Source organism: Patiria miniata, unplaced genomic scaffold, assembly GCF_015706575.1.
Source record: "Patiria miniata isolate m_02_andy unplaced genomic scaffold, ASM1570657v1 HiC_scaffold_9, whole genome shotgun sequence".
In the NCBI taxonomy this organism is placed as follows: domain Eukaryota; kingdom Metazoa; phylum Echinodermata; class Asteroidea; order Valvatida; family Asterinidae; genus Patiria; species Patiria miniata.
This window is the reverse complement of record NW_024037076.1, coordinates 22,649,525-22,673,984: the sequence shown is the minus strand read 5'-3', so window position 1 is coordinate 22,673,984 and position 24,460 is coordinate 22,649,525. Positions and strand designations below refer to the sequence as shown.

Sequence of the window (24,460 nt, the reverse complement as noted above, 5' to 3'; positions counted from 1 at the left end):
ATATTTGATAGGCAAATGAGGTCGACACGGTGCATTGAGCATGCCATGGAGTAAACCAAGCGCACTGAGGATGGGTAAAGTGATGTTGGTTATGTGATGATGACGGGCTGGGGCGAGGAGGGAGTTGATGAGAGGAGATATGCTACTTCCGTTCTCTCCATCAAGACGGAGCTTATACACGTATGAGCACGAATGTACGTATTATCTCGCGTTCATTATCGGGGAGAGAGTGCGAGTACTGTGACAAACGGACTTGATCTTGTCAGAACCCGAACGCTGATCATGGAGCAAAATTTACATTCCATCATCCTGTGATCTGTAATTTGTACATTGGTGATTCTACCACAGATCAGGTTATTCTACCAAAGATCAGGTTACAACATGAAGGCAGATGTGAAATATGGAAATTGTGACAGTCATGCCAATGTTTGCATGGAGATCTATGAACTGTACGAGGACCTTGTTGATTTGGCGAGGGAGGCAGGAAAATCGCACCTCGCACAAGCGGCGTTTGAAGAAAAGATACGGGGGCCTGAAATCAGCAAATTCCTGTATGAGGGTGGAAATGGAAAGATGGTACCCATAAAAACATTGGTGAAGATCAGAAACCAGGATAACTGGATTGATAATGATGTGGTGGATGCAAAAGATCGGAAGAAGAAGAGGAGACCAATTTCTAAGTCTAAGAAGGTGACTGGGTCACTTGGGAGCACCAACAAGGTTGGATCTGAACAAGGTAATGATGATGTTGATAAAGATGGTGATCATGGTGGTCATTGTGGTGATGGTTAAGATACTCTGATAATTGTAAGTGGTGATTAAAAATGTGTACATGTAATTATGGTGACTATGTAGTTATGGAGGATGGATGTTGATAAGTATGATGATAATAATGTTTATAAGAGATTGGTAAGATCAGATAACAGATAACCTAGAAATAATAGAAAAAAGGTAATATGGATTATGAGAGATAAGATAAAATGGATTATGACAGCTAAGATAAAATGAATAAGATAAACTTGTGCCAGGTTTTTAAAGTCCTATGAAAGAGTAACGCTTGATGAGCCTTTGAACAGGTTTTGGAAGATGAATTATTTTGACACGGTAACCAAAGTGGGTGTCATAAGGATGATGACAAATTTATTTGATATTTTTGTTAATTTTCAGAAGCCCAGCGAGAGTTTTGCTGGGACATTGACAGACGTGGCTATTCAGGAGAAACTTTACTTCATGTTTGCTTCATGAGTCCACACAACAAAGATGTCAACTTTGAGATTGCCAAGCATCTCATCAAGGCGTGGCCAAAGATGATCAATGACTTCATCCTTGGAACTGAAAGTTATGGTAAAAATGATGGATTATGCTTACCAAAATCCACCCAAAGGGGATTGGCTATCATTTAAACACCTTTACTGTCTGTGTGCAACAGCGGTGCTTTCAAAGGGCTGTTAGTTGCCCTCCTATTAACTGTAATGAACTTGATTTTTGAGTTTCCTCAATTATGCATACTTACTAAAACAAATTTGAAAATGGTATGTAAGTAAAAATACTTAAACCATTTATACAACTGCACCCCCTCAAAACAATTGGGTTTAAATCTTTAAATGCTGTGCTAACAAAAGTGTTTTTCAGATGTAGAACTGTTCTGTAGAAGTTTTGCAAGCCAGTATCACAGATCTTTAATGCCACTTTCTTTCACATTTTACTAAGGTGAAACATGTCTACACAAAGCCATTGTGAATGAGAACATCAGTATGATCAAATTTTTGATTGAGAATGGAGCTGATCTGAACGTCCGTTGCTATGGGAGATTCTTCAGACCAGATGACCAAAAGGCGTGGTGTGTGGACTCACTAGAGCACGAACACTTTATCTTGTACAAAAAGACCAACTATGAAGGGTGAGTATAACATCAGACACAATTTATTAAATGTTTAAGGGGAAAATATAAAGTTTGGGTAGCATCTTTGATATTTTTTAACTGCATTGGTGAAAGGAGCTACAATCATTGGGCATTTAAAGCTAATTCTTAAAGTTTCAGATGTGCAGTAGTTCATGAATGAAAACGAGTCTATAAAATATCATATGGCTACAACTACATGTACATATTTTTTTCTCATTGTTATGATACATAACTGTTCGTTATCATGTTCATCTTCTCCACAGACTGACTTATTGGGGAGAAACACCATTGACATTTGCGGCTTGTTTAGATCTGAATCACGTTTTCCGTTCTTTATGGGTGAAGGGATGTGACATTAACACCCAAGACACTAATGGCAACACTGTGCTGCATATGATGGTCTTGCAAGATAAAAAGGTAATTGATTGGACTCTTGTGTAGCAGGTTATTGAGTCAGGTGTCATTAGGGTCTTGTGGTTTGCTGGAGAATGTCTTGGATGCGTAATTGTTTTAATAAATTGACAATTTATTATACATTTGGGGCTTACTCAGAATACACATATTAATTGAAGATGTATTTTGTCTTCAGCAATTCAAGGAAATATGTTGACACATATTTTGGAAAAAAATGCCAGTTATATGTTGAAAGACAAAAAAGGCACAAATATGTAAAAAAAAAAAAAAAATTACCAAAAAAAATGTAAAAAAAATCAGGTTGGCAAAATGGTTCTTCTTTCACCTTCCACCTTTGTATTCTGGGTTTGAATGTCACCCAGGCTGGCAAAGATAAGCGTTTTTAGCTGTTAAGTTCTTTTGTTAGTTTTGAAAGAATAATTATCTGAGGTTTAGCAAATTGGTTACCTTAGCAGAAAAAAATGAGAATAATACTGCAGATTTTCACTTCTTTTTTGTTCCTGTCAGGATATGTTCACGTTGGCGTATGAGTTAGGTGGCGACTGTACCATCAAGAACAAGCAAGGTTATACTCCGCTATCCCTTGCTGCTAAGCTACATAGAATAGACCTCTTTGAGCATATCCTATTCTTAGAACGTCAACTCTCATGGAAGTATGGCAGTGTCACCTGTGCATCGTATGCCCTGGATGGACTAGATAGCATTAACTACGATGGTTCCATCAATAATAAATCATCCTTGCATCTCATTGTGAACCAGGTAAGTTTGTAATTAACGGAAGAGTGTGGCTAAGTGCATGAAACCCCAAGCGCATCTTAATTGATTATGTTATAATTATGTTCATTATGTTAAGTTATGTCCATCACTCTGTGGGATTGTTTTGTGCGTTATGTGGCTCGACCCGTTGCATATGCTGTCTCTGGTTAGTCAGTGCTCATGAAACTATGGAAATGAGGGGAAATGGTGCACGATATTTGTGTATAATGCATGTGCACCTGTAGTAAATTTGCAGGTGATAAACGCACCCAACCGCCATGAACAGAAGACAGAACTGGCATGGACATGTGCATACATAATATAATTATGTATGTAATAGGCCTATCACCTACATTTTTATGGTTTTATGGTTTAAGAAGATTAAATGGTGGTCTTTTTAATAATTTAACAACTTTTGATATTTCTGTTCCTTTTTATAGACTAGTAAGGAGCATCTACAGATGTTGAAAGGTGTCATTTACAAACTGCTGGATGAGAAATGGAAGACATTTGGTCGTTTCAATTTCTGTGCTCGTCTGGCATTCTTTCTTCTCTACCTCGCTGTGATCACAACAGCATTCTATCTTCGGCCTGGAAAGGTATACATTGAAAAAATATTTCTATCGAAACAGATTACATTTTTTTGGGATAAAAAATGGCTGCAATTGGCTTCAGAGGTATTTGAACTAATTTCTCTAAATGTACAGACTCTATCAATTGCATATTTTTATTCTATTTTTTCCCCTCAGGATCCTAGGGCATTCACTGTATCCGACAATGTAACTCAACCGAATGGCTCAGTCATCGTCGCAGAAACAGAAATAACAGAGCCTTGCTATTTGCTGTACACAGACACACCTACAGATCAGGTAGGAAGGTGCAGAAATGATATTTAAATACAATTGTGATGAGAAAAAATATAGGTTTTAAAGGAGCTTTTCTTTGTCAAACACAGGCACGTGTGGTGTTTGAGATCATCACTTTGATCGGATCAATCATTTACCTCTTCTACGCGGCAAAGGAGCTGTACCACCTCGGAAAATGGTCTTTCATGGATCTTATGGTAACTTTATTGTCATTTTTTTTAATATAGACCTAGTATTGACATTGTTTATACATGTATAACAAATAAAGTAAAGACATTCTTCAAGATGTCGGTTGAAATTTGGTTATTGTGATGGACAGCATTTTATAGTTATTTTGTTTTTTCATCATGTGAATTAGAAATTCATAGTTGTATTTGCCAAGACTGAAGATATGAAATATCACCTTTTTTTAACATTCCATGATGACTTATTATACAGATTTTAGCACCAGCCAAAGCGATGTTTCTACTGTCCTGTTGTTTTGTCGTCTTGGCATGTTTTGGTCGCATTCCTCCATGTAACCCCTACTATGAGGATGTCTTCATTACATTTGCTATATTGACTGCTTGCCCATACTCACTGTTTTTCCTCAGGTAATACTCAGTATTTCACATCTTCCCCAATCATTTGATTTGATTTAATTTACTTTATCAAGAGTGGACTGTTCATGAAAAATTTAAATAATAATTCATACTGAATTCTTTTGAGCCTGTTTTTGCATACCAGAGATTGCTGATTTTCTAGAATGCCTTTAGGCAATCATGCTAGTTATATTATAACACAGTGTTATGGAGAGAAAGTTAGTAAACAAAGTTTAAAAGACATTTGTACAGAAAGCTTGCAAGGAACATTTTGAAATCCCTTTAAGTTTTGCAGAAACTAGGTTTTTACAATTAATGATACATTTTTGTTAATATTTTTTGACATTTAAGAGCTTTGAAGCTTGTAGGTCCCTTCATCTTCATGATCTACAAGATGATTCACGGTGATCTGCTCAAATTCCTTGCCATTTATCTCATCTTCCTCTTTGGCTTCTCCCAAGGTAAGAAAATAAGTGATAAGTCCTGCCTTGGAACAAGTCTTTTTATGTTTGAGTGAGATTTCCAGTACATACTTGCTGAATAGTTGCTGAATCCCGCGACCAGAATTAGAAGCTTTTACTGCAGTGGTGTCATGCTCGTGCGCATGCTGCACTTGTTCTTAAAGACGAGGCAGAGGCGCACAAGCCTTTTGATAGTCCCATTGGTTAAAGAAGCCCAGAGTGCATTGTGTACTACCTGAGCGTGACTAGCGCAAGCCTGGTGCCACTGCAGAAAATGGCTGTCGCAGGATTTGTCTATTGAGATAGGCGGTTTGATCACCAAGTTTTCTCTGAAAAAGAAAATGCAACATGTTCCCATGAGAAATAACCTAAATTCAAGTATATAATTCCAAGTCTTGACGTGCTAATTTTTTGTCCTCATAAAAGTTATAAAAGTGTCACAAAGTGAAATATAAAATGATGAGTATAATTTTTTGATCTTAAAGAATCTTTTGAAGATTTTCCGTGCACCCCACCATAGTTATGCACTTGATGATCAGTCTTAATCATGTGTCTAATCTTCCATTTTTCTATTTTCTAGCGATGCATATAGTATTCCTTGGATATACGGGAAAGTTTGAACTATTGGATTCAGTTATTGGAATGTTTGTCATGTCTCTTGGTGAATTTGGCGATATCTATGCCACGTTTGATGAAACAAGATATCCCATAATGGGCAAGGTAAATTATGTGAACAATGTCTAAATAATATCTTTTTAATTTGCAATTATGGCTTTGTTGAAACCTTTTTCTCTAGTTGAAGGTACAGAAGTTTTATTCCCATTTTTTTTTTGCCTTTTAATTTTTTTATTGCATTTGTGTATTAATTAACTGATTAATCAGTTAAACAATTGACAAAATATACCATTGTCAAACTTCAGCTGAAACTATTGTATAAAACCCTTATCTTCTTGTATTCATGGCAATTATTTTGTTGGTATGCCTATCCTTTGTTCATTGAAACTCTAGATATTTATATTTGAGCATTTATGTTTTCTTCATTCTGCTTTCTTTCTTTCCTAGCTTGTGTCCAGTCTTCCTTTTCTGTTAATGGTTTCTTAATCTTCACTCAAGGTGTGTTTTGTTTTGGCTCCTTTCGGTGACTTCTCATCTGTATACATTCATTCCATTTTCTTCATTATTTGCTTTCCATCTCATATCTATCGTGTCATTGTTTCTTTCTTCCCCAAACGTTTTCTCAAACAATTTTCAAATACTTAGCATTATGCCTTGGTGAAGTGAAATGGGATTGTTGCCCGATTTTGTTCCTGAAGTCATAAACATTTGTTTACCATGTTTTCCTGTGCAGTTTCTATTCTGTGTGTACATGGTCTTGGTGGCATTACTGTTAGTCAACATGCTCATTGCCATGATGGGGAGTACGTTTAGCACCATAGCAGAGACTGAGAATGAATGGCAAAGACAGGTAATGGACTGCAGAATTCAAGAATTACTTATGGCAGTAATGTGACTGAGGATTCCTCAAAGACCCAAGGAACTCCATAATTTGTGCATTTTGAAGAATTGAGAGGAAAACATAAATATGCCAGGTTGAGTTTAGCCAACCTAGCAGCACCGTAACTAGGATTAAACATCTAGGGCGGTAGCACAGCTGGGGGTGCACCATTTTTCAGGAGGGGGGGGGGGAGGGACACTGAAGGTAAATGATACATGTATATTGCTTATGCAATTCAAGATTTTAAATGGGGGACACACGGGGTGGGGAGGGGGGGGGGTACGTGCAACCTAGTCATCACAGCTTGTGCAGCTCTATAAAGTGTTGGCAAGAACTCAATGTAATTTAATGTAATGGTCTTCAATTAACGTCTTTGGTACTATTTTTATCTTCATTTTAGTGGGCCAAGATTGTGCTGATACTCGAGCAGTCCTTATCACCAGCTGTGAGAGTCAGTATACTGCATAAATATTCCACTCCAATGTGGGATGGACGACAAGACAGAGCTATGATCATGCAAACAGAAAATGAGGTATGTCAAGGAAACACTACTTCATATTATTTTAATGCAACTTATTTTTGGGGTATGTGCTCCCCTGCCCACTTTTCAGCCCTTTGTTTCCCCTAAACACTGATCATCGAATTAATTATCTTGGGCGTAATGAAAAAAAAATGCTGTCTTACAGCTGGCACCATTTGTAGCGGATATACAGTATTGGAGCAGCAAGAGATATTGGAGAATAATCATTCGCCCCATCCAGTTTAAAATCATTCTGCTGCCACTGGAAAGAGCTCAATTTCTCATGGTTGCTAGAGTGAATATATTTGCATTTCACACAATTAATTAAAACCACCTTAAAAGAATGTCAAATCACAAACTGGACTATTTGTTAGATTTATAAGATTAATGCTGCATCGATCATGACCTTTTTGGTAAACTATACTTCTGCTAATTAACAAAGTTCAATGGTTTTTTATTTCCTTGTATAGGATCACGACGACACAACTATACAGAAGTCTAAACATCGTCATAATGTAAATTCCAATCGAGAATTCATTGATGGAGAATGGCAGTTAAGTGCATAAGGTCGGACACACAATGTTCCCGGGTAGCTTGTCTGAAATGTGCGAACCAAAAATGTTGACGTTGCTGAAATACACCGTTCACCGATTGCAAAGTAGTAGCTCAAAAACTTGCCTTGATGTCACAAAAGTTGGGTCAATTCTCAATTGTTTTTAAGCAAGTATTTCCTTATTGTATTAGGTGAATTCATTTTAATGTCGACACTTTGACAACTTTTTTACATCGCATTTTAGAGTGCAAAATTAATTCCGAGTAGGAAATGGCTCTTAATTCCAGTTTTAAGCCATTGGCCGTTAGATATGTGTTCACAAAGTATAGAATTGTCAGTAACTCAATATTTTAAGTGGAATATTGTTGCAATAGTAGACATGTTTGGTTAAACATTGTTATTTCAAATTTCTGCCACAAATCAACCGCAAGTGTTCTTTTGCTTGTACTTTTATTTCATGGAGAAGATAATTCCTTAAGAATCAAATGATAAATAACAAACCAAACTAAACAAACCAAACTAGTTGACACAAAATAAATAATGAATTATCACCAGACTATTTTAAGGCAATGCTTGGTAAATTTAATATATATCTCTTCCAATACATCCAAATTTTAAATGAGGTCAAACTGAGTGATTTGAGAAAGTGCAAATGTAGTTAAAACTTTGCTAGTTTACTTGATGTAACAGTGCATGTAGACAATCACCAAAAACATTGAGTTCACAAATACAAAATTAATGGAATTTAATTATGAATACGAATAACTAAAGCATTTTTTTTTTCATTTAATCTTTTGACCCAACCTTGGACATTTAACTCCGATTATTAATCGATTTATATACACTTTTAAGGAACACACAAACTGTTAAATGATCAGTAAACAGAATAATTTGCATAAAGCTATATTTAGGAATAAATTCAATTTGTTAAAATCCTTGGAAAGTTAATTGCGTGGAATAATGAAAGTAAAGCTTTTTACTAAGAATATACTTCACCATTATAGCTGAAAAATGGATGAAAATTCAGGATAAAATTCATTCAATACTTCAATTTTGTATACTGCAATATCACTTTAGTCATCTTATGACGGCAACATGAAAGACATTTTAAAGATTTGACTGAGATCCAAAAGCCATTTGATGACCTAGTCGTATGGATCTCCATAATTTGTTTATAGTTTATAGACCAGTCTTGAAAATGGTTACTCATAACTGTAGATTTACTTTTGGAACAACTTTGATCCTAACTGAGTGTATTGTTAATAAGTAAATGTGGTCGCAAGAAATTTAATTCCACAATCTGTGATTGCCAAACAAGTATTGTATTAAACCTCTCAAACGTTTGTGTGATTCCTTGTATTTACTGCTTGAATAATTGTTAGCTGGTTTCAATATTCCCGTCATGCAATTTAGTAAAGGTTTTCTGATTCAGGTAATTCTGTGGGATGAATTAGGTCTATCACAGTGAACATTTTCAAATTTCTTTCCGTCGCTTTTCCATAATTCAAATCATTAATTTTTCAACAAGAGGAAAATCAGTGAATTTGCAAGCACAATGAGCAACACAGAGCAAGCACTGTGTTCAGCACTGGCTGTTTCCTTGGTGTCACTGACTTGATCATCATTTTTCACTTCTTTGACATCTTCAAGAATTGATGCTGCCTCACAGTTGAAGGAATTCAAGTCATACATCATTCCTGCTGGGCACTTGCAATCTAGTTCCTCAAGTACATGTGTGGCTTCCTCCGGACATCCCAAAGACAAGAAGGGGATTTTATTGGCGTGAGTGTCTTGTACGCTATCTTCAACATCACGGGAATGACGGGTGATGATCGTACCTGTTGTTCTGCCTATTCCTGCATGGCCAACCACACTTTTAGCTAGGACGATGTCTTGCATGTGTGGCAAGGCTGCTCTTCGTTTTCTTCCTGGAGCTTCGACGAGTCGGAAGACTACCGTGATGGTGTAGATGTCAGATTCGGCGGAGAGTGCAACGTTGTAGAAGGTGGATCGATGCACAGGAACTGAAAGTCAAAATGATCAGTTCATGCATGGTTAGCTTGTAGGCATTGATTTGGATGAGCTTAGGAGGGGTTTCAATAGTAACAGCTTAAAAGATGTCAAGTGACAAGACACTTGTGGTTTTTGGTGAGGCATTCTAATGACGGGAAAGATTTACTTAAGCCAATTAACTTGTCGAAAGACACGTGCTTAATTTAAAAACAGAAACAAACGACATGCTTGAGTAGCTTCTTTCTGGAGTCGGAGAAAAGATAACTTTATACAGTTTCTGGCAAGACGTTTGCAAATGAAACAATTTGGAAGGAAATCCTTGTTTCCAAAACTGACAGCCTTGATAATTGCCTAACTCAGATGTCTGTTGCTAACATGCACTTACTTGCAAGAGTCTCTCCAGATTCTGTACGCAAGTACTCCTGTTGATCCAAGTTTTGCACATAGTCATTTTGCACATGACTAGTATTGTAGTGATCCAGGAGAACCACTGTTCCATTCTCATCAGTGATGCGAGGGATGTAGTTAAAGCTTGCATCCAGGTGTGCAATGTAGCGATCTGTAGAAGGGGCTTGTAGGCATCCCTGTTGATATGAAAACATGTATAAAATTACTCCAGTAAAGGAACATGCAGTTTAAAATTTGCTTTGCGTTTCCACTTTGGATATGATGACATTTCATATAAATTTATCTTCAACATAGGCTATTCGGGAAGCTTGTCAAGTCTATTGTTGTAGTTGAGGTATTTATGATTGACCCCAAGTCCTCACAAGTCCATCAAAAGTATATCACAAGTCATCCAGTCCCAACGCAACTCACGAACTATTATGATACTATGGAAAATGTATTCCTTTGCTATTTGTTTTATCCACTATGAATTGATTGTGTTTTACTTGAGACTGACTTGTTCAGACATTTTAATCCATCACAAATTCCTTGACTATACTGGTCAAGGCTTTTGAAATCCCGATAACCTTGTAAAAAATGTTATGTGACTTTTTCAAAAACACACACACACAATAATAATAATAATAATAATGAATTGCAAATCGAAGGGAATCTGAAGACTTCTTGAACATACCTGTAAAAATTCTCCACTGGCATATTCCTCCCCTTTACACACCATGAAGAGTAGCAGATATAGGTCATAATCTTTTCGCAGCAAGGCAGGAGAGAATTTAACTCTCAGTTCAACATACTCCTTGTGAGCTACACCTCTGGATCCTGTACCATAGCTGAGATCCTCGTTGCTTGCGCCTGATGGAATATTATAAGGAAATACAAATGTCACTACCATGGCTTGAATTAAAGACTCTTCATGGAAGGTTTTGAATGAACTATGAAATTACCCTAAAGTTCTCACATTTTGATTTATTTTGTCTGGTGTTTAACCTGAATTTCCACCTATTTTCGAAGACATTTTAGCCACGAAGTCGTGAATTAGAATGCCATTGTCATCCTTGTTTTTCACTGACTGGAAATATTCTAAACTTGAATTTAAAGAAATTGTACAATGTGCATGAACATAAAGTTTCAATTTCATGCAATGACCATAAATGGCGACGTGCAAATAATTACCATTTGCTCATTTATGTTCTCTTCTTACTTGGTGAGTAATTAAAGTTATAATAAAGCACCAAATATAATTGTTGAAATGAATCTTACCAGTCAGTGAATGGAGTATAATGGTGACTTGATCATCTTCTTCATCTTGTACAAACACTGTAGTCTGGATGGTGATTAATGCTGAGATCTTAGCTGGGTCCACACTCATTGCCACACAAGTTGTCAGGTTCAGGGTTGTCAGGTTCACAAGGCCACACCTTGGTCACGAAACAAAATCATGTGGGTTAATTTTATTTATTTCTTTCTTTATTTCTAATATTTATCCAGGGTAGCCCATATTCACCATACGGTGGTCTTCCATAGGGCCCTGACATCGATAAAAATGATTAAAACATAAATTTAAACTTTACAAAAAAGGTTGTTGTAAAACATTAAACAATTAAAATGAGCAACAGTGAAAATAAATACATTAAAGAGAATTACACACAAATTAGCAGACGATGACAACATTAAAAAAAAATACATAAACATAAAAAAGGTAAATGGTGCAACGTAATACACAAACAATGACGTAAACAATTACAAGAGCACATAACAAAAATATACAAATACTGAGTACCAAAATATTAAAACAGTAAGACTCCGTAACATTAAAAGCACTTTAAAAAAATTGAATCACATCCGCCAGAAGAATGGAAAATTCTGGTGAATATAGTTCTTGACATTATACCACTTTGGAAATATACATGGCCACACAGTACACACTGAATTTACCAGTGAAATTTCAACTCGGGATTGTTTTCACACTCCGCCATGAGATATACACGTTTTGAAAAACTTTCTCCTCGGAGTAATATAAAAAGGTATAGGTTTTAAGTTTAAAAGGGATTGTGGCATATTGGCACCACACACGTGGCTGATTTGCTTTAAGGCTTAACACGCACCTGTAGGGCATGTAGAGAAATTCAAATGTTCCACTAGCATCGATGGGTACTCGATTGTCAACTTGGGTTGATGCATCGATATCCAGTATCATTTTGAATTCCCAAGTCTGCAAATAAATAGTTACATTATATACTTTCAGATTTTTAAGCTGAGCAAAATAACTTTCATGTGATGTACATTAAATGTAATTAAATATTTCTGTTAAAATTGATTTGGTGCTGCATTCTGTACAAAATTGGTCAGTTACTTTTTTTTTGTGGAAATCGAGAGACTTTTGTCTCATTTGTTACTTATGTTATCTTTTAGGGGACTACTTTTAAAATATCCGGCCTGAAAGTGTCCGGTACGTGGAGACTTTTCCTTACTTAATTTATAAATGGTGAATACATTTAAACTTGAACTTTAACCTGAAGATTAAACGAATACACAATAGGTTGATCTAAAAATGAAAATTTAAGTCTTAATACCTGTTGACATTGTCTTTGTGTTTGAGTTCCTTCATCTAGTACGAAATTACATGGCGGTGACGCATCTAGTGTCCCTACTGGTTGGTAGAGGACTGTATTCAGGCCATGGTTGACGTTTTCTGGGATGTATGTTATGCTGTTGTTTTCATAACTGACCATTTGATCATCTTCATCAACCACTGTTCGAAACCTACAAAAGAAAACCAAGATCGTCAACATAAAATATGATTTGTAAATGTTTCTGTAGGTGATGCCATTACACAAATTAGACTACTTAAATTTATGTCCCCGCACAATACCAATACTTTTCAAAAAAAAATACAAGATTAATCAATTATAAAAACAGCTCAACAACTTTATGTCAAGTAAAACTAAAACTTTAAACTAGAAACAAAAAGAACTTGCTCTCACATGAGTTTAGTGATTAAGTCAATTTCACAGTGTTCTTTTACAGACATCAATTTATAAATTTAAATCATACCGACTTTTACTCAATGTATTTTTAAGAACGTTTCTCAGGATAATCTATAAAACATGAAATTGTGATTAAAGAGTCGGCTTCAGAGCATGTAGTTGATTAAAATGGAGCTGAATTTGGGTTTCTTTAAAATTTACATTTCTAAGTTTAATGTCTACTTTATAGTTAAGTTAAAAGAACATATTACCTGATATGGAGTGCTGACTGGGTGGGTACAGCTCTATCCTGATCATCATAAACAGCCGAGACTCGAGCAAACTCCAAGATGGGTCTGATCAGAGCAGTGGAACTGATCAAGAACTTGGCCATGACTGATCGGGAGATTCTCCAAATCAACTCAATGTGTGACTGCACAAATGAGATGCCTATAGAGTCGCCAAAAATCATGACAAAAGATCTTAGCGTTTCTTTTTCAAGGATCCGATTTAACCAAACACTATAGGCAGAGGCCTTTCTCAAAAAGGTGTAGATTTAAAAACAAGAAAGAAAATAATTAAAGTAGTTAAAGTAATAATGTATTTTCACATTTTGTTTGGATTTTTAAAGATATATTATAGGTACAAGGGAAGCAAGATTTAGGAATGGAGTTACAAAGAGGCAGGCCGAGGAGGGGAAAATGGATATCTTGCAGTGGTAATCTTAAGAACTACAAGTAAAGCACGTAGATTTATGTTTTTAATAAAAGAATTGGAGGCAATTTTGTTCCAAGATCAGAAAATACTTCGTGGTTTTCAATGAATTAGGATAAATCGCATTTGTGTTGGGATTCTCGTATGTGAAGTGGGTGTCTTTATAAATTGAGAGGGAAAGCATGTGTCGATATTTGAATGTTCCGTTATCTTTAGTCAACATGTGCACATTGTCATCCACGTAAGAAGTTATCCCAATCTTCTTGCAATGGCAGTCAAGATAGAGTCAAATATTTAAGATTTGAAGGGTGCACACCGGTGAATAGGCCTAAATCCATCCGCCGAGCTCATGAATAAAAGTTATACCCTCAAAATATTCTATATTAGAGAGTTCTGAGCGCCGTAAAATTGGGGAATTGAAGAGATATGGTAATGAACCTCTGGCCCGGACTTGGGGCTTCCAATTCCGAACATTTTGGATGCTATTGGGCTTGAAGGTTGCGCTATTTTGCCATGTTGTGGAGGGATCGTTTTTCAAGATGGCTACTTTTCCGCCTTGGGGAAAATAGGGGTCGTCTTCTTTGGGTGAGAATATCTCGAAAAGTCAATGGTCAACCCACCAAAAAATGAAAAGAAAACGAAAGATGACATGTTGATCATCATTTTTCTGTGCAGGTTGAATACCTGTGAGAGTTCTGAGTATTTTTAAAAGAATTTTGAAGTATGGGCATTTAGCACTAGTGTCTATGGGAATTTATTTGCAGGGTTACACCCTTAATTAAGAAGCACATACCTCCCTTTGAGTCTTGAGGGTCTTTTGGTCTGATGTTGGTTGCATACAACTTGGTTCGGTATTCAATCTCATCAGTAGTAACAGCTGTCATCTCCCAGATGAATTCCTCGTCACTGGAATCCTTGCAGTTGGCGAAAGTCGCCATGTCACCTTGGAAGATGAGTTTGTTGTTTCGCATGATGCCATCACCTGATGTAAAAAAAAAGGACACAGACATGTATGTGGAAATGGTTAGTACATGTACTGCGGAATAGGCTAATGATAATCTATTCAATAAATACTGACCTCGCTGTCCTTTGGTTATTGAACCAAAAGCTTTTTTGAAATTTGAGTAAAAATAATGTTGCGTAAAACTGCAAGCTTATTACAAAATCCGATGCAACCATTTGGAGAAGAGTTAATTTGCAGCAGATACAAGAGGTGGTGGTTTATGTTTCGATTTTTTTTTCGGGGGGGGGGGTTGTTTGGCGATGGCACGAGGAAAAGCAATTGTAAGGGGTTCAACTACAGGTTTCCATCAATTGTTGGGAACATGTTTGATGGCCACCACGTTTTGCGGAGTTGTGTATGTGTATTCCAAATTAAACGACAGACTTAAATCATCCTTACTGTCCTCTTCTCCCCTCTGAATTTGTGTAAAGAGACTTTTTGTTGCCAAAGAGCCCCTTCCTGCGTTCTGGATGTAACTGTCGTTGAAGAAGGTATCCCAGTTAGCATCTTCGTAGACATTGGAGCAAGCAGAAGTTCTATCCTTCATCAACATTCCTATCGACAAGAGAATGCAAGTCGAAAGATGTGAGTGACATTGATTCAAGACTCAATATCATCTTGTTTTAACTGGAGGCTTAGAACTTCCATTTCATAAATGCATAAGAAATTTATTAACAGATATACGTAAAGCAGCATTTGAACAGCCCATCACGAAGCACAGATTCAAACACCCAAGCAAAAATATTCGGAACTACCTACCAGTGGATTCATCCACAGGCAAAGCATCCAGATTAAATCTGTATTCTTGGAAGTCAAGAAGCCAGAAATCCATGGTGCCTACCGTGTCTTGCACATTCAGCTGTAGGGTGACGTTTCCACTTTGTACATCGAAGGTATCCTTGGTTACTTGGCCCATGACTGTGGGGAAAAAATGCCTTGTAATTATATAATTATCTCGTGACGCCATTTTTTGTGGGATAATGTTTGGAATAAAATCCAATAATCTCCCACATAAAAACCACTACACGTCCACCTATATCATCAGCAGGTAGTGACGTTTATGTGCAAAATATTAAACAGACCGCCCATTAAGCCCCGCCCATGAAACTTTGACCAATCGCGGCGTACGAGGCGCACGTGATGTTGCCCACGTGTGCAGTGGGCGGGGCGTCATTAGTCTTGCATTGAGACACGTGGCCCTCATCCTACTTTTATGGCAATCAAGTTTATTATTTTAAATGGTGTGCAGACACAAACTTGTTTTTTTTTCCTCAGAAAAATTTAATGTAAATTACAGAAGAAAACCTTAACTTGACGTCATTTTTTTGTCTTCAAATACGAACACAGTCATTGCACAATTTTTTGAACAAAGGAAAAACGTTCACAAATCTGTTGGAAAATATTTTGAAAACTTTCACGCGAAATAAATCGCAGCCTGTTGTCAGAAAACGACATCCTCCAATATTTGGAAAAAAATGTTGCAACCTGACGCCACTTTTTTTCTTCATATAATTATCATCTCAATGGAGTTCATTCATTGCAAAAATGATAAGACATGAATCTGGAACTGCGAAACATTTCCAATTTTGTTGGGAAATACTTTTTTGAAATTGTTTTTGACTCTCCGTAGACTTTGTACACAATTGCGGAAGTCGCGTCAGGTTGCAACATTTTTTTCCCATGAAAGGATAAAAGATGAATAATTAAAATATTTTTAACTAAAAAACTGACAGGGAAAATCTCAGAAATGTAGTGTAGGAAATCCTACCTGCGAATCTGTTGTCTTCGTTATCCTGCGAAATATCATCTCCAAAAGCGGCCTGTGTTCCGGAGAGTCTTTCCAGCAGCACCAAGGCGCAAAGGAACCACATACCGGCGAATTTCATCGTTTGGCCAGGGGAACCAAGCCAACGCGCACGGTAAATGTTGGGCATGTACACGGACTCGATATAACTGGAGTACTGCTAACCACGCCCGAACTAAATTGGATCTGCAATGAACACTTTCTATAGACTCCCTCCATTTATATACCCAGCGGTTGAAATTCTTCACGTTTTTTACTTCGCAAGTGACGTCACCGCGTGAGTAGGTTCTTTACAATAGTTCTTGAATAGATTGCATGGCTAGCATAACTTCCACATCGACGCCTTGCTCTAAGCATATTTGTTTTTTAAGAAAAAACAAAATCAATCTATTTTCTTCCCTCGAAAAGTACGACAAAGGGAAAGGAAAGACCCTGGCAGCTTGTTTGGGTGGAGAGGGATAAAACGTTTTCATAAATGATTAACGACCAACCATGGTGTCGGTTGTAGATTTAATTGTTAGACTTTATTCAGCATTTTCCCTTTGTACATTTAGGCCTAATGCAAAAGCAAGTAAAGACGGTTTATACCAATAATGACAAGCACGACTTAGCGTTCTGCTATACAGAGATATTTTAGTTTCCGAAAACTTAATTAATGTAACTAGAGATGGGAAACAATAGGTAAACGATGACGTCATGAAAAAATCCTACACAAGCAATGACGTCAGACTACAAAATTCATCATTTATGACCGACCGAAAAAAAGAGATTCTTTCAACAATCTGAATAAATATTTGTTAAAGAGTGTAAGTAATCATTATTATTTTGGCTCATTACAGTAAACACTTGTTTATAACATTTTCTCCACATTATCAAGGTTAAACAATAAGTAGGCCTACGCTGATTGAGCGTAATGATTAATTATTGTTTTTCCCAATATTTGACTGGATCCATCTTACATTGGGCTATCCAGGTGGTTGTCTGTGTAATAATGAAATGGATGTTACCTACAAGGGCGGATGCAGAGAGGTTGCTGCCGGGGGCGGAGGGTGTGCGGGGGGGGGAGCTTTCTCAAGTGAAAAATTGACTTATTTGAGACAATTTCGGTCACTGCCGGGGGCCCACCGCACCCCCTGGATCCGCCACTGATATTATGGAAGTTTTGCCGAACACATGTTAGGCCTATAGATCAAGTACAACATTTGACTCGACCGTGATATCAAATAGTTTGATTCACATCAGGCCGTAAGTGAAATTAAAAAAATCAGCATTTTTCACAATTTTCCCGTGAAAATTAACAAATTCCTGAAGCAACGAGGTCGCTTGGAGAACATCCAACAGAACAGCAATAGTCGGCTATTGTCATGTATTCTTCGCGCTTGCGCAGATGAATGGGTGAGGTGTAACGGTTTGCCTGGTATTCATCTGTGGACAATGAAATAAGGGGAACACAATACTTTGCTTAAGAATCAACAAATTTAGTTTCTTTATTTCCCCTTACCTTTCTTATTTGGTTGAGCCCCCCCCCCCCCCCAGATCCGCCATTGGATGCGCAACTGAATCATAAGTCAACTTGGTTTGTATAAAGGATCACACTGATGGAGAAAAGCTCAAACCTGATTTAAAAGCTTGGAGCAAGTCATGCAGTGACGGTGATGATCTGATGGATCGCTTAGCCATTGAACAAGCCGCCAATACAAAGTCGGGAAAAGCTGCCCCGCAGTGCCTGTTGGTCGTTTCAGTGGCTTGCACGGCTGGTAGACACATCAAAGAGGTGATTACCAAACAGACGGCTGAGATTGAGGCTAGGATTAGGCGGCACTGTGATGCCATATCTGCTGCAAACGAGTCAGAAATGATCTCATCAGATCCATTCGAAGATATCAATTATTCAATGTTATTTCAGACTTCTGAGTAAACAAAATGAGTTGAGCAGCAATAGGCTTAGCCCTCCATAGATTCCCATGTTGGTATATATTCCATGGAATATTGAACCAAGTAGGCCTACATACAATTCCACTGAAAAAAATAATATCAACACGTCTACACCAACATGTTTGTTTATCCTGGATGGTATGATGGTTTCATAATGTGAGCATGCATGTGTCAATTGCATTTGCGAAAACGGATATACATTAATTCACAAGCACTTTTTTGAAATTGGAATTAAGCTCACGACTTTGTATTACTTAAAACGTTAAAATCTCAGAGCGTAATTATTACGTACTCGCCTGTAAGGCAATACGAAAAAATCAAGTGAGTTTGGGGAGAGATGAATTTGAATGTACAATTATTGTCAGTCACTCAAAACCCGTTGTAAATTTTAATGTTTAAAATATGATTACGGTAATTTAACAATCTTGATCGGGAAAAAATAAGGACTGCACCAGAATTCGCACTGGTGGAGTGCATGGAACAATAGATCGCTCAACATAAACAGAAAAGTATAGGTTCAACATTTAACTATAAGTCGTCAGCCCAAAGTTTCAACATCTACACAATACCGAGACCAGGGGAAAAAATTAACAAACAAATATAGGAATATGGAAAACTCTAGGCTCCTTGATCATTGTGCACAACGTAATTTTCACCTACCTGACTCTAACACTTCCGAAGTTCACGTTGACGAAATTGTAGCAAACCCGTCCTCCGAATTCAGCCACTTGAAGATCACTCCAAGACAAGGAATTGAATCAGTGATCGTCCGAGAGATATGTGGCTGTTTTTATAGAAGTCAGTGGTCATCAATTATTCCACGTTGATTGCAAGTGACCAGCTGGTTGCAAATATGTTTTTCCGGTTTGAGCTCTGCCTAGGGCAGTCTTCGTACACAGCATCACTCAAAATATCATCCTGTAATCACCAATTATTACAACTAAAGACACTTCATACACCAATATTAAAAATTCATTCCAATTTCGTTTGATATAGCCACTGTCTTATTTCTGTATGCACTGTGATTCAATTTCTCGGAGTGTTAACTTTTGCGTAATAAGCTGTTTTATTTGTCGAGTTCGTGCTTTAATTTAAAAAGGCTTTACACAATAAATAAACAATTGGTTCCATAGAATGAGCACACGTCTCCAAATGTTTTTTAATATTTAACAAAACTCAAATACATTCCCTGTCAAAGATTGTACGAAAATAATACGATCAGTTAGAGTCATGAAATGACGGTACTAACATTAGCAACTGATTTTATGGAAGAATATTTTTGAAGTGCAGTGTGAATTGTACTAAATTCTTACCGAATAAAACAATAAGCTGTCCATCAACTTTCAATCTTGCGAGTAGGCGAACTGAATACATCGTACAGTATGCAGCAGCAGATATGTGCAGTTCATTAAAAAGTAGTTTGTTAGGGCAAAGAAACTTACATATGAAATCGGGTGATCATTGGTAAACAGACAAAAGACGTAAGTAAAGAGATAAAAAAATGTTAGAATTTGAAAAAGTTACTAAAGAATTCAGTGTATTAACACCTGTGCGCATTTCCTTTTCAAAGGGCAATTGGATACACCCGACAAGCTTGGCAACGCGTGCAGAATCGGATATGTAGGGACACCACAACAGGTGCATTTGAACAATACAAAATCGCACAATTCTCTCAGTGTACAATAATCATTTGATTTATCTTAAAGACGTCATCCTTGCAGCGTGTGTTTTGGGAAAATGGATGAGGTGTAAAGTTAATTACTGCTCCGGATATTCAACTCACGTTTGTATCCTATTTTCTAACAACAGCTGTCCGGGATAAAAGGAGACTTGAAAGAAAACCGAAGCTGAAAAACGGCAATGACCTAGACATTTGAGCTTCTTCAGCTCACAGTACAATGAAACGATACCGTTTGTTGAGACAAAAGGAAATCGTGCGACGGTGATGGGTTGACGTAGGTGGATACACGAATTTCAAACCGAATCTGAGGCCCCCAGTGCTCCCCTTTGTCTCTAGCACTGAGAGCCTCGGTTTGGCATCTAATTTGAAATTCGTAAACAGGTGCAAGGTGAGTAGGGAAGTAGGTTTGCGTGTACACCATTGACAAATCTCTTTTGTGAGAAGTGTTGGCTCTGAAGAGAGCCGGAGGTGAGAGGGTTCGTCTTCAGTCTCCTGAAGACGAATGGAGTATAGTGTTCGAAACGTCGAGACCCATGCAAGGGCGGATCCAGGGGGGGGGGGCCAAAGGGGGCCATGGCCCCCCCCCAAAACGAAACCATTTTTTTATTTTTTATGTGACATTGCAATAAAGGCAGGCAATGAGTACACCACCATCTTTTCCTCAAAAAAAAACATTGGTTAAAGTGGTCAGAAATTGCCTCAGATCGCACCACAGAGCATCTAGAATCCAAAAAATTTTCGGGGCCCTTAAGCGGGCCCCGAACCCCACGCCGTAATTTTTTTGACCCACTTTTTGGGTGGACACAAAAAATGTTTGGCCCACCCAAAAAAAATTCTGTTCTGGATCCGCCCTTAGACCCATGCCAGCTCTCTTAACAGCCAACACTTCCCCACAAATGAGATTTGTCCATGCTGTACACGCAAACCTACTTCTCTACTTATCACTCCACCTTGCAAAGCTTCAAACAATTACTTATGTGTAAGGTGACAATGGGGGCTTTGATTGGTTGAAGAAAGCGCCAACACTTCACAACCAGTAATTACAATCAGGTTGCCCCAATATTACCCCCCCCCCCCCAAAAAAAAGTGAGTAAAAAAGAATCATAAATCCCCGGTGGCCCAGACTAAAGACGCGCGGAGTAAACCTAGTAGTGCAATCAGGGTCCAAATTACTTGCAGGCGTCGGGCACATAAATGACGAGCACTGCCTTCTCCTAACTTCAAACAGCGGGGAGGGGAGGGGGCACATAGTACAGTACAAGAGGCACTTTGCTCGAGCAGAGTGGGGGGGGGGGGGGGGGGGGGAGAGTGCCGCTGTGCCTCGCAAGTTCCGCCACTGCACGAGTAAACTTACATAATATGTAGTTTTGAACTTGTCACGCAGTTTACAGTAAACAAACTGTCTAGAAACTGAGTCATAGCTATATATTTCCATGTTTATTTATAATTTTCCAGGTGCTATGCTAGAGGCAAAATGTATGGATAAATTTCTTCTGCAGGAAGAAGATGCCTTCACACTGAACGAACTGTCTTCAATCAAACGCCTACATACGGCCTAAAAACGTGACAATTTTAAGTCGCCAAGAAAATATATATTTGATGATCGAGGGGTGGGAGTGGGTGAGGATAGTTGTGTAAGGTTAAAGTTATTGCTGTTATTTTTTTCGGAGGGGGGATTAACAATCTTTGTAATACCCAACTTTCAGACTTTTTTTGGAGTCTTGACGTTTTTGAACGTTCCGCAAGCCTCAGAAAATATCATCCACTCAAAACATTTTTTGACATTTTATTTTGGTTGGGGGAGGGGGTGCCTCTGGGAAGCTATAATGTCTCACTTTCTCCCCGCTGTTGAACCGTCCCTTACAAGGTTATCCAGCATTGTTGTAGATTCATTCACCCAATTAACAAAAAAGCTTTGCCAAAAACTTTCATCGTAATAAGGCAGATGATTTTGCATTTTTAATGTTGCCCTCCAGTTCCCTATAGGCCTATATAGCGTTCAAGAAAAAAGGTACAACTACCAGCAACAAAATTATTATAAAGGGTGTAAATGCATAAGTTCTTTGACTATTCATTTTCAACTCAGATGCACATTGTCTCATTTTATTTATTTGCTTGCAAAGTCTGCGATCACAATTAAAAGCAAACTGACAACAGAACCCATATTATTGGACAGCTTTTGACAGATTAAAACGTTGCTTCGGAGATTCGTGTGACCTTGAGCCATCATCGTGAAATGTTAAGATCAGTCTTGATTTTTCTCACAATGTTCGGATTAGCCCGACTGCGTCTGGCCGTACAGTACTATCGCAAGCTCTGTAGTACGGCCAGACGCTGAATGCTTCCCAAAAGACTGAATTTTTTTGGCCGCTGATGTAGCGATTTTGCTACATCTTTTGATCGAGATTATCTTTTCATCCAGGACAAAAATTTCCACAGTTAAGGTTCTTAGTCGTAGAGCAACTCGTACCTTTTCGAAAAAACGTTCTTTGGTCTCAATATTTTCATCCATCTGGCCAAATAACGACTTTCAGTGATCATCTTCCACAAATATCGTCCCGAAAATGCTCCCCCATGCGATTTCAAAATGGCGGCCGCGCTGTAACTCATGAATATGCATGAAAAGTCTGTGACGTATGACCTCGTGTTTTTGGACGTGCGTGCGGCGGCGCCGTACGTACATGTACGTACATGTACATTACTTGTAGACAACAGCCCAGTACGTGCATGCACACTTACGTCCGCGCGGCGGTGTGCATGCACGTACTGGGCTGTTGTCTACAAGTAATGTACATGTACGTACATGTACGTACGGCGCCGCCGCACGCACGTCCACAAACACGAGGTCATACGTCACAGACTTTTCATGCATATTCATGAGTTACAGCGCGGCCGCCATTTTGAAATCGCATGGGGGAGCATTTTCGGGACGATATTTGTGGAAGATGATCACTGAAAGTCGTTATTTGGCCAGATGGATGAAAATATTGAGACCAAAGAACGTTTTTTCGGAAAGGTATGAGTTGCTCTACGACTAAGAACCTTAAATGTGGAAATTTTTGTCCTGGATGAAAAGATAATCTCGATCAAAAGATGTAGCAAAATCGCTACATCAGCGGCCAAAAAAATTCAGTCTTTTGGGAAGCATTCAGCGTCTGGCCGTACTACAGAGCTTGCGATAGTACTGTACGGCCAGACGCAGTCGGGCTATGTTCGGATAAGCAGTTGTTGCGGTTATCCTACATTAGGCTCTCGAAGAAATGTCAGAGGCAATAGTAATCTTTAGAATTGGAAATGTCATATTGAGTTTAAGCTCTCTCAGACTGAAGCCAAGACTGGCAACCAATCGGTCTTTTCAATTTTCGCCAAAACCTTTTAGCGGATTGTCGAAACGGTTCATTTCTAACAAAATAAATCACGACATTTAAAATGCCGTTACAGTAGCCAAGGAACTGAGCTGAGAAAATGGTGGAAGGTGAAGCATCTCGGCGAGTTACTGATTCATAAAGAATCACAATGGTTTCCGGAGTCCATGTTACTGCCAACGTTGCAACCATGAGGAAAAATGTTGTAGCTGTTTTGAAATCTGACGAGGACAATCCTCGTGGGCGTGGCGGAGCATGTAGCGCGGGGGCGGGCATGATAACTCGACGATGGTGACGTACAATTCGATACAAGTAGAAATACTGTGTGAAACAGACGAGGAGAACTGTAAAATACATCCCAGTTGACAAAGTACCAAAGATATCGATAACATCTTCGTCAGTAGGGTCTACCACACACTGATGAGCTCTTTCGGCATATAAAGCTGCTCTCCAAGGCAGTAATCCATATAAAAGAGCTAATACAAACGAAGAGGTCCACAGGCAAATGACAACAATTTCAGCTCGTTTTACAGTTATATATGTCACACTTCGCAAGGGCCACATTATTGTCACAAATCTCTCCAGGTTGACAAACAGAACACAGCCACATGCTATTATTAATAAGAAGTACGTCACGATGGCATTCACAAGGCAAAATACATCTCCAAACGGCCAGCGATTAACAGCCAAAGACACGGTGACAGGAACACACATGACGATACCAACAGCAAGGTCTGATACAGTTAGCGACATCATAAAGACTTGAGAAACGTTACGGTTCTTCCAGTCAAACGCCAGGACAGAAAAACACACCAAATTTGCTGCAATTGTTGTGGAAGTTAGGAGCGTCATGACGATTAGTTTAAGAATATGAATTGTTTTCTGATCCATGGATTCCATCTGAGAAATATTTGCGTTACTCATGCCTTCCATCATGGAGGAATTTCTTTCTTAAAAACCTCTCTGGTAATTTTCTCTCTAGTAATTTTCAGGCTTGAGCGACATGTCACGCTTGCTGATTGTAC

The 24,460-nt window shown here is 38.2% G+C and overlaps 2 protein-coding genes across 3 annotated transcripts; one reads left to right on the top strand and one right to left on the bottom strand.

The window, feature by feature from the left end:
- Positions 1-16: 16 nt before the first annotated feature.
- Positions 17-8,892, top strand: LOC119719981 (transient receptor potential cation channel subfamily V member 6-like). 2 transcript variants are annotated; one of them, XM_038189471.1, is made up of 14 exons: positions 17-736; positions 1,168-1,344; positions 1,711-1,900; positions 2,167-2,320; positions 2,825-3,076; positions 3,514-3,672; positions 3,823-3,942; positions 4,029-4,136; positions 4,378-4,532; positions 4,872-4,981; positions 5,562-5,701; positions 6,330-6,446; positions 6,877-7,008; positions 7,467-8,892. In XM_038189471.1, the coding sequence occupies exons 1-14, from the start codon at positions 382-384 to the stop codon at positions 7,560-7,562; spliced, it is 2,265 nt and encodes a 754-aa protein (XP_038045399.1). In that variant the 5' UTR covers positions 17-381; the 3' UTR covers positions 7,563-8,892. The 2 variants fall into 2 exon arrangements, with proteins under 2 accessions (XP_038045399.1, XP_038045400.1); XM_038189472.1 differs by lacking the exons at positions 6,877-7,008; positions 7,467-8,892 and adding an exon at positions 6,044-6,094 and having other exon boundaries at positions 6,330-6,414.
- Positions 8,109-16,657, bottom strand: LOC119719982. The gene is made up of 11 exons (XM_038189473.1): positions 16,419-16,657; positions 15,410-15,568; positions 15,050-15,205; positions 14,441-14,629; positions 13,206-13,383; positions 12,541-12,730; positions 12,073-12,179; positions 11,228-11,385; positions 10,644-10,819; positions 9,948-10,146; positions 8,109-9,573 (listed from the first exon to the last, which is right to left on the bottom strand). Exons 1-11 carry the CDS (start codon positions 16,582-16,584, stop codon positions 9,062-9,064), a joined length of 2,190 nt encoding a protein of 729 aa, XP_038045401.1. The 5' UTR covers positions 16,585-16,657; the 3' UTR covers positions 8,109-9,061.
- Between the last annotated feature and the right edge of the window lie 7,803 nt (positions 16,658-24,460).